Raw genomic sequence first — 11,202 nt, forward strand, 5'->3', positions numbered from 1 at the left:
ACTTAAAGTTAATCAATCAGAAAGCGCCGTTAACGAGAGCTCAGTGAACCATGCAAACTGTCAAAACAACAACTAAGCCTTGCTCCACGTGAGTGAAAAATGTCGGACGACAAGGAGAATCTGGTATCAAAATCTAAGAGAGAGAGAAAGCCAAAAGTTAATCCAGAAGACGTAATTTGCCAGTTTTGTGGAGTAGATTTAAGAATTAAATTTAGAAGTGGCTTCAAGAGTTTTGTAAACATTTTTAATCAGAGTCGAAGGGAAGAATTTCAGTGTGTCTTCGTCGATCGCCTTCGAACGGTCGGTTTTCACTTCGAAAATAGGTCGCACATGTCTCAAATCATATGCCTTCCTTGTGCAAGAAAAGTTAACAGTTTTTGCCAGTTTTATGAATTGTTGAATCAGGCCGCTTCTCAATGTCTGGATTCCCGTGAGGTTTCGTCGAAACGAAAGTTCTCAACACCGACAGGAAAAAGTCCAGGTAGAAAGAGCTTCCGTGTCCGCTCCCCGGCACATGCAAAACCTGCATCTAGCAGGAAAGCGTCCTTGTTTGACTCGCCGACGAAAGGAAAACCCTTAACTTCAGCGATGGATACAAATTTAAACATTGATGATTTGGATCCAACGTCCATCAGCTTTGCAATGTTGTGGTTAAGGGCAAGTTTGAGAATGAAGACGCCATTCTTATCAAGGCCCTGAGCTTGAACAAGTGGATATGGATGGCTGCCACAAATATTCTACTTCGTCCGCCATTTTCTAAAAGGTAGTGGCCACGAAGACTGTTTAGTTCGAGGGTTGATTGAAAACGTGTTGCTCTCAGCCAATGGGAATTTTTCATCCTTACGAGATCGTAAATTTCGTTGGTTAGTGAGGGTCTGTGGCAAGCCCTTCCTCTCCCCTCCGCACATTCCGCTCGCCCCAATCCCCCCTATTCTCCCCTAGGGCTTGCTTCGCAGGTTGACCACAGGATAGAGGTATCATAGAAAAAACAATAAAAAACGCCATTTAATGCTAAAATTGGACACTCAGTACACTAAAACTCGCTCGAAATTACTGTAAACATTGATTTCAAGAGATAAACATTGATACATTTGATTTGAAATATTATACTCAGTTCCATTAGAGCGGTTCCGCTACAAGGTTGAAGACAATACGAATACAGGCTGTTCGGTAAACTGAAACGGGCCGTCTAATCTGGGGTGACTGCCTAAATAAAGGTGAAATTTACAATAACATAGGGAAAAAATTGCAAGACTTATAAAACCGACAGCTTAAAACAAGATGACCGCTTAATACGGTGCCGCTCAAACAAGTTCCACTGTATTTCCTTTATTTCAAAAGCTTCTAGTGCAATCTACGCTAGTTGATAGACATAGAAAGAATTATAGGTGTTGAGAATTTATTTTTCAGTCACAATCTTAACTTTAAAAGAACATGGGATCGGTAGTTTTTGACTGACAGCAGATAGTCAGTTTTATTGCTGCATCAAGTGATATGAGGCGGCAGCGAGCTATGCTTTCCGAAACAAACTTGTTGTAAGAAAAAAAAAAGATCGCTGAGAAAATATTTACCACTTCTGTTATGTATTTTCTGGTTTTCATCGCAACCTAGCTAAGGAATAAAAATTTCGGAGGGCGGGCTAGCACGAACCAAGGAATTCAAAAATTCTGCCACACCTGCATAAAAACAAATCTTCTTACTAACGAATTTTTGGCCAGAGACGCGTCGAAATCGCGTGATGCTTTGAGAAATAACAAAAGATTCTGTTAATGCTATCAACTAAGGCCTGAAATAAATCTCGATCTTTTAAAGGTCACAACAGAAGCAAAACGTGATAACCTTGCACAGAGTAACCTTGCCTTGCAAAACGATATTTACTTCAATATTTGTTCCCAAAACGAAAATTTGTTTGGCTCACATACTTTTCTCTACTATTCGAGTCACGGAATGCTTCATTTTCTTCTAGAAATGAAATGAAAGTCGAAATATTCCTGAGATTTTGAACGTCCAACTATGAAGGTCAAAAAACGCGTTGACATCGGAAGACTCCCTGATCACCGATGGCAACAATTTGACAAATGACAGGAAATAAATTTGGGATATTTCCAAACTTCCACATACGTGAATGTATGAAGTGTCACATCTCAGCAAATTTTAAACAAAAAGTTGGTAATTTCGTTCCTTGATCAAGAGAAATTTTATTTTTGACGTCTTTTCCCTCCAAAAATTGTGTAAATATTGACTTTGCCGGCATAGACGTTTTTCTTATCGAGGAATAATGAACCCCCGTTGTGCTAAGTCTGGTATTTATTTTCATCGCTGTGATTTGTTTTCTTACGTACACACGACACAAAAGAGCATTTTTTGAATAAATCCCAAAATCCCAAAGAGGATTTTTAAAGCGGGACACAAAAGAGCTAAACTGATCGTGCATCCAGTTCTGCCGATGATTTCGCTACTTTTCAAATGTTAGAGTGAAATCATTATTTTATAATATTTTCGGTGGTATATCCAATAAAACGTTTAAAAGTTATTGTGATTTCAAACCGACGTTTTGGCCACGTGTGGGATAGGAAGCCGACAAAAATTCCGTTAGTAGCGTCCACGTTTTCAAAGTGTCAATCAAAACATGAGCTCAATTTAAGAAGCCGTTAAACTTGACTCCAGTTAAAACTGACCGCGTGCCGCGTGTAAGGAGTAAGTGAGTCGTTTGAACATTTTCCCATCAAGATGGACAAAATACTGCTTCTGCTTGGATGTGTGGCTCTATTTGGCCTTGCTCAAGGTTACACTTTGCGAGACATGCTACGCGAGCGAGGTAAACATATTTTTAAGTATTTTCAATGTAAAGATAAGTTCCTTCGTTCGTTTGTAATTGTTTTTCCTCACTTGAACCAAACAGACATCAGCAAACATGTACGGAAAGGATACTCAGCGAAAGACGTTTCCGATCTTTAAAATTTACGACAAAATCACAAGTTATATTACACTCGTGCTTTTGCTAAATTGTAGACAAAGAATTATGGCACATTTGGAAATTCTAGATCAACTAACCATTTCCGTAAATAATCCTGTATGTCTAATGTTTCACAAATTTAGTCCTGTGAATTTTCTCAAGCGAGTTCGACTTTTAGTAACCATGATCAAAATTCAGTAATTATGCACACATCTACAGGCAAAATCTTTAATATCATTCGGTGGGGTGAAAAATTAAATAAAAGTGAAGACAATGCTGATCGTAAGGGGACATCAGATTTCGACAACAGGCGATCAGATGCTTTTGTTCACACGGCACAGCCCTAGACACAGGGCAATTCAATCTAAACCAAACATCATCACAAATTGTTTCCACGGGCTTGGTTACAGCTTGAACATTTCAATTTCTGACGTAAACTTCCAATTCGCCAGAAATTAGCGTCTATATTTTCAGTTCTTTATTTTTATTCATTAGTTTATCCCTTGTGTGCCCGCGTCGTTGCTTTCGAACGAAGTTTCCTGTCCTTTATCATTGTACACTGTAATTTTTTTCTATTTATTATTTTTTGATAGCTTTGAGACGCTACGAGGCATATGATACAAACGACTATCTAGCCACCAAATACCAGAGGGAATATGATGCCTTGAGAGCTAGAGGTATTGTTAAGTGATTACTCTATTTTGACATGTTATTGTGCAGCTTCATTGACTGATTCAGTGACACTCTTTCACTAATTCGTTCTTTCTTTCATTCATTCACAGTCAATCATACTCTCGAAAAAAAAGTAACTTCTGAATGAGTATTTGAATATTTACTTGCAGCTCTAAGGACATTACGAGAATTCCATCTGAGGCACATGTTTGACGCAAACTTCAGAATGGACGAAGGTATTGTTTGTGTCTTGCTTCTGTTAAAATTTCCTCGCGCGAAACTCGCGTGAGACTCAGTATGGAAACAATTTAGAGACATGTCTCCCCTCCCCTCTTAATTATACGAATACTTAATTAATTTCGATTGTTGTGATGAAACTTCGAAGATCGCAGCAAGTTCATCTCGGTAGCCGAGCAAAACTCCTCGTTGCTTGGTTCTCTAACGGTTATTTAAAGCAACCGCAAAGATGGCTTCAATAGGATTAACCGTTAGTCGCCAAAAATTTAACCGTAATTTTTTTTTTCGGAAAACAGTTTACTGTTAGCGGTAAAATAGCAAAATTTTAAACCTTACAAACCATCACCCGGCCCTTGACACCCTCGTATGGGAGCTAAACTGGCAAGAAATGAAGAATAACAGAACGAACACAAACACTGAAGTATTTTTTTGTCAGTGCATTGAAAAATCATGACAAGGAAACAGCTATGTGAAATCATTCGAACAGAACACGATCCAGAGACAAACGGAATTTTCGTTGGGCATAGACAGGAATTGAAGAATGTTGAAATTCTTTTGGGATTTGAACTGTTTTGACTCGAAGCGGTACTGGGTTTTCACCATTACGGTCCAAAATTGGAATTTTTTCTTAAAGGAACCAAAAAGACATTCGTACTTTGTAACTATTACTGAAATGTTTAGCCGAGGTATAAAGAGCTCAACTTTGCCTCCAGGGCCTCTCCTCATCTTCCCGTTACCTGGAGCAAGAGAGGGCGGAAAGATTAGAGACCCTGGGAACGAGGTTGTGAAGAGTCGAGCGGTACACCCCTTATAAGCTTTAAAAGTTCCTCCCCTCCCCTGTGCTGTCGGCTTTCGGGAGTCATTGTGTTTTTCTTTCTGTTAAAGAATGCAAGGATGAAAATGAACACTGTGCGGACTCCGTCCAGGCAAATGGAGGCGAATCATATTGTCGGGACCCGGATGAAAACATCCAGAACTATGTCAAGGCACACTGCAGATTGAGCTGTGGCTTCTGTGAGTAGATGGAGAAATTCATTGCAACATCATAGTAAATAACATGTCTACTAAAGATTCCCTTCATTATTTATACAATTCTTCAAGTCATAAATTTCACTTCTGACGTGTCCCTTGTGGGGCATCATATTAACACAGTAGTCAAACGTATGCGCATGTGCAAACGTTGAAACGATTTCGTATCTTAAAAGATGGCCCATCATGGTGTTTTAAAAAAGTAAGTAACCTCACAGACTTGAGTTGCGGTATTTTTATAAAAGCGTATAACGTTTTTTTTGATAAAAGTTAAAAACAGACTGGTATATTACCAGAAAACATGTTTTTGATTAAATTTTGTTTATGGTAAGTTTAAATTCTTGCTTTACCTTGCCTTTTTTTCTCCTCTCGCAATCCTTTCGTCTTTTCTCATAACCTCAAAAGTGATATTGTTGGGAAAAATTATACTCTTACCTCTCTTAGGGTTTCAAGAGTTAACCGCCTTCACTGAGTTTTAAAAGGCAGATTTCGTGAATAGAAGCATCTTACCTAAGATCAACTCCAAGAGAAGAATATAACGGAGATTCGGAGTATGTAAAGAAGTATACTAAGGCCATGTCCTTCCACAGAGTCAGGGAATTTTTTTTTTTCAGTTGTATTTTTGTTTTAAAGGTGAGGGTTCTAGCCCAACGAAACCACCACACCCAGGAGGGAGTCGTGGTAAGTACTTCAGCTTTATCTAACTACGATTTTTGGCAAAGAGAATTTTTTCGAACGAATGAAAAATACGTACACGGCACACCCTCAAGGGATCCGGCCTTTTCCGAAATTCCCTGAGCCTCTGTTCAAAATCGAGATCGATAATGAAGCCAATGATATGGGTACCTTTTGAACACAAACATTTTTGTAGCCATTGCTACAGCTCTGAGCGATGAGTTTCAAATGTTACAACAACGGCATTCCAGTTGGGCGAATTTTCTTTGCCTTGGGCTTTCACTCTGAAAAATTATTTCCTTTTTGTGGAAGTTCTACTCGTTTTCGAATTCAGATGAAAGTTAAAAAATTTTTTTGCGTCACTACCATCATTTTGCGGAAACTGCACTAGTGAGTCTCGACTCGATGCGCTCGACCCAGTTTTCTTCGCTCGCTTTCAGATCTGTGGGAGGTGAACGATTGCCATGTCAATGTCATCTTTGTCATAAACGTTATACCTTACTAACTTATTTTCATTTCCTTTTCCCATTTTAGCGTGCAAAAATCTGATGGACCGTTATTACCCTGGATCCTGTAGCACATACAAAAAGTTTTGCAATGCTGATGATGCAGTTAAATTTTACCTAAATAGAAACTGCTATGCCACATGTCACGGTAAGTGTCCTTAACATCTCTGAAGATTTCCAACTTCAAATACAATGGAAAGGCGCAAACTCGTTCCCAAAGTCTCTCTTCTGGTCCCCTAGAGTTAGGAAGAAGTTAGAAGAGTTCTGGCCCTGGGAACAAAGTTACGTAACATAACCCCCTCCAAAAAACAAAATAAATAAATAAATAAAAAAGAATAACAGCCTCCCTCCGGCTTTACCTTTTTTAGGAGAGGAGAAAGGAACTCTGTAGTGCTTCAAACACTAAATTGAAAAAATTATTGTGGAACAATAAGATCAAAACTTCTTTTACTCAGTTTTGAAACTCGAGGGAAAAGTCTGATCTTTATTTATTTATTTTTTTTTTTTCATGTTCCGGTTGTGTTCGTGTTAGTTTTTTTTCTGCTCCAAATTTATTGAAAATAGTTTGGTTTGTTAGGACGTTTTGAAGCTTATTAAAAAAACAGTAATTGCAAAACCTTTTCCTGATCAGCACTTTTGTAGCTCGTTTAGACGCGTTTACGGTAAGTAACCCCCTTAGATACAAGCCCCCCTTAAAATCCTTTCAGAGTTGTATGATCCTGGGGGTTATAAGAAGCATTTTACATTTAGCGCTTACCTCGATTAAACACCCACCCGTGCACCACCCTGTGAGTAGAAAAAGTTGATCGCTGACCAGCCTCGAATAAGTTACACACAACATTTTCTGACCTCTCAATGTCATGACAACATTGTGACAACGTTGTCTGACATCTCTGGCAGTGTTGGGATTTTCCTCTAAAATTTAACTGCAATGTTCAAGTACATGCTAAGTTCTTTCAGACATGAAACCCACAACAGATTTCCACACGGGGGGCTAGCATAGATTTTTTCGGTTTTTTTTTTTTTTTTTCTTGACTTACTCGACTGATTTCGCCGAAAAGAATGGTGTAAAAAACGGAACAACACACGTTTTCTAATAAATTACCTTTTAAATTGATCTAAAACAATATCTCTTTGCAATAGCCTGTGCAGGTCCACAAAGGAGCAGAAAATATAAGACCCACATTCCCTCTAACAAAACAATGATCCCAGTCACGAGTTTCCGGCTTCTTACTCGCGCGTTTCCGGTCTCTTAGTGTGACGTAACAATAATGAAATTATTTTTTACAGTTTCCTACAGTTGCACTGCTAGAAGTCTTCCAAGAGTGAAAAATAAAACAGCTAATGTTCAGTTTCTAGTCGTATCATTCTGCCCCTTTTATCATTGATGAAGCAATCAAAACAACCATTTCACTGAATAAAATACGGGCCAAAACACCCCGAATTTATCCAAGGGAAGGGACGTAAACACCCTGCCTACTTTTTGACTAAAAAGTCTCTTTAGAACCCAAAATGTCCTCTTCACTGTGTCTGTGCTGATAGGAGCCAGATCAACTGTCGCGTTCGCGATTAGCTACTGTAAGTTACAAAGTTTTCTAAAATGATATTTTTGTCCCATATGCCCTTGAAATTTGTTATTGATGTTTCTGAAACGTTTTCTCCTGTTCAGACGACGAATGCTCCCAGAAGAGAAGAATGTATCCTTATTATTAAGGTGCTGACATGGAATTGCTGGTAGGTACACAGTCGTAGGATGTCACGCAAAGAACCCCTCAGTTTATAAAGTGTCTTTCGGGGAGCATTGCGTGACATTCCCAAAAAACGGCTGCGAAGTATATCAAGATAATGATTGACTCCGTTAGCTAAATCTTCTCATATTCGAATACAAACGCTTCCCCAAATGGCTAAAGCTACTGAACTTTGGAAACAACCTGTGCAAGGTAAACCTCGTGTAATTTTTTCGACTTTTGAGGAAATTTGGATGGACAAAAAAACAACGTGTGAATGGAAACCCCTTGATTTTCAAATAACAAAACGGCTATAGGGAAACCATAGCTATGAGGAAAGAGCCCATTGCGCAGGGCAGTTAAATTTTACTAGAAGCTCCACAAATGTTTAGACATAGACTGAGCACTAACTATTTCTCTCTTTATTTTTAATTTCAGATGTCCTTGGCGAGGATACAAGAGTAAAGTGTATTAGCTCTACTTTCTAAAAAGTTGAGGAGAATCCGGATTTCTTTTATGCGTAATTAAAGAAAAATTAGTTTAACTTGTTTCTAGGTCCCTGTTCTCTCCCTGCTGTGCCTAGACAAGGTTTGGGTGAATGGGAGAAGAGGAACCCTGGAGACGAATCGGGCTGGTACCTCAGATGCATCTAGAGTAATACAGGTAGCACTCGCATTTCGGAACGAGTAACTGTGGTTTATATGTCTCCTGAAAGTTCAGCGAATGTAGAAATTTTGATTAGTTTAAGCAATGTAGCAATTTATATTAGGCGTTTGGATCATAATGTTTAAAAATCTAAATGCAAACCCGAATAAAGCGTCATTATATCTTCCATTAAAACTAATTTGAAAATCAAACAAAATTTTTTTTGGATTGGTTTAATTTGATCGTTTCTCTACATAGAGCGATCAAGGTTTTAGTACTGTTCTACCATTCTTTCCCAACCAATATTTTTCCAAAATGTTACTGCAATTTTGCCCATTTTTCCCTGGTTTTGCTTTCGTTTGGCTTTTTTATGTTTTTTTCTTTTTTAATTTTTTTTTTCATAATAAGCCCTTCTTTTTTTCTTATTAACCACCTCCCGGTTAGCTCAATTGGTTAGAGCGCCGGATTGTGCTGTGCGGGAGGTCGAGGGTTCGAGCCCCGGCCGGACCAATACTCATGGTCTTAAAATAAGTGAGGAGAATTTGCTACCTCTCTATAATCAAGAAATGGAAAGATATCCTAGTCTTCTTGGATAAGGACGAATAAACCGCAGGCCCTGTCTCCTGCAGAGTTAGGGGGGTAGGAGACGTTATTTCCCACGCACGAGATTACTGTGTGGTGGATGTCCTCCCCTGGGTGGGTGTTGGCCCTGAAAGGCCCCTATGGGGAGTGGTCAATTAACCTATGTATGTATGTAATGTATGAAAACTAAATAATTTGAATATATCAACAAAGTTGAAATGGTAAATTGGCCACCGTTACGATTATAAAAGCTGAAGTTTCGAGCGTTAGCCCTTCGTCGGAGCGAATAGAGGAATTGTGGGTTGTGTGTGCTTTTAAAGGTAGAAAAAGGAACTGCGTGATTGGCGGGAACATGGCAACGAGAAAAACACAAATAAATTAGTGGAATGAAAAGCGTTCGTTGATACCTGTGGGATTTAGACTGCCGGTTTGAAAGATGAGAGAGTTTCAAGAGTTTTCCGGCTTTCTATGCTACCTAAGTGTAAGGAAAGACCTCAGATTGCCATGTGTTGCTTAGAATGGTTAGGTAAATTAAAATGTCTAGCGACTGGTTTCGATGTGTCCTTGTCATTCCTCTCCACGTCGCGAAGGTGTTCTCGGAATTGGTCACCTAGTCTTCTGTCTGTTTCGCCGATGTATATCTTTTTGCAATAATTGCAAGTTAAGCAATAGATTACATTGGAGGGGGTGCACGTGAAGTGGACGGTGATCTTAATGGATCGTTTGTGTCTCGATATTTTCTCAGTGTTTTGAATGAAAGGACACGTATTGCATCGTGCACGAGCGTATTTAAAAGTGCCCGGTTGGTCACTAGTCTAAAAAGAACTTCTGACCAAAAAATTGCCTATGTTTTTGTCGCGTTTGAATGAAATGAGCGGAGGCTGCGAAAAGATAGTTTTTAAGAATGATGGGTTTAACTGTGTGGTTGTGAGGGTGAAACGTGAGAGTGAATGGAATGCGGTCGGAATCTTCCTTTTGTGACGTTTGTAGTGCTGAATGTCGATCAATAAGTTGGGCGCGGTGGTAACCCGCTTGAACGACAGAATCAAGGTAACCACGTTTATCGAAAAACTGGCACATTGAATCTGATTTGTGGTGGAAATCAGAGTCATCACTACATAAACGACGAAGTCTTAGAAACTGAGAAAAAGGAATGGTATTCTTAACGTGAGATGGATGCGAAGACGAATACAACAAGTAATTATGCGAGTCTGTAGTTTTGTAATACACACTAGTGCATAAACCGTTGCCTTCAATTGAAACTTTGATGTCTAAAAAGGATAAAGAATTGTAAGAAATTTCCCAGGTATATTTCAGAGTCGGGTGAAACGAATTGACTGCGGTTATGAATTGAGTCAGCTCTTCTCCGGTAGAGGAGGTGGCGCCGATACAGTCGTCGATATAGCGACCGCAGAGTTCAGGTTTGGAGCCGTTGTATTGGCTGAAAAATTGGTGTTCGACAAAACCTAAAAAAAGATTGGCATAGCTAGGTCCCATTTTGGTACCCATGGCTACACCATTGGTTTTTTTGAAAAAGTTGTCCCCGAATGAAAAACAATTGAGTGTGAGCACTAGTTCGGCTAAGCGTAGTAGTGTTTCATAAATAGGTTCCTTAACAGTACCTTGATCAAAAAAATGTTTAAGGGCCAGAACGCTTAGCCGAACTAGTGCTCACACTAGTTTGTTTTTCATTCGGGGACAACTTTTTCAAAGAGCCAGCTCGCATCAGTAGACTTTTTTATCAAAAAATGCCGCCACGATATCAACAAACTTAATTTCAATCGTATTACCAAATTTTCCAATCTCTCCTCTGAAGAGTGGTCGGCTTTAAAAAGCCTTAGAAAACGCAAGGACATAGTTATCAAAACGGCCGATAAGGGCGGCTCAGTCGTTATTTGGCGCACCGACCTCTACCAAAAATAAGCTTTGCGGAAACTTTCTGACACCTCTTTTTATCAAAAGGTCAACAAAGACCTCACTGCCAGGAATCAAAACACCGTCAAGAATACGCTCAACCAACTCATAACTAAACAAGAATTGCCGGCCACAGCAAACGATCTCATCATAACCACTCCTAGACAAAACAAACTTCTTTTCGCCATGGATATTCCGTCTCTTTAAACTGTCATTCCTCATGGCGAAGGTCTTCTGGCCCTTAAACCAATATTTTTAC

General features: G+C 39.3%; 1 protein-coding gene across 1 annotated transcript; it reads left to right on the forward strand.

Annotated features, from left to right (window-relative positions):
* Window positions 1-2,591: 2,591 nt before the first annotated feature.
* On the forward strand, window positions 2,592-8,664 carry LOC111346524 (uncharacterized). The gene is made up of 8 exons (XM_088761441.1): window positions 2,592-2,818; window positions 3,550-3,633; window positions 3,799-3,864; window positions 4,751-4,879; window positions 5,528-5,575; window positions 6,104-6,223; window positions 7,745-7,809; window positions 8,241-8,664. Exons 1-7 carry the CDS (start codon window positions 2,731-2,733, stop codon window positions 7,786-7,788), a joined length of 579 nt encoding a protein of 192 aa, XP_088617567.1. The 5' UTR covers window positions 2,592-2,730; the 3' UTR covers window positions 7,789-7,809; window positions 8,241-8,664.
* Window positions 8,665-11,202: the final 2,538 nt, after the last annotated feature.

Source organism: Stylophora pistillata, chromosome 5 (assembly GCF_964205215.1).
Source record: "Stylophora pistillata chromosome 5, jaStyPist1.2, whole genome shotgun sequence".
In the NCBI taxonomy this organism is placed as follows: Eukaryota; Metazoa; Cnidaria; class Anthozoa; order Scleractinia; family Pocilloporidae; genus Stylophora; species Stylophora pistillata.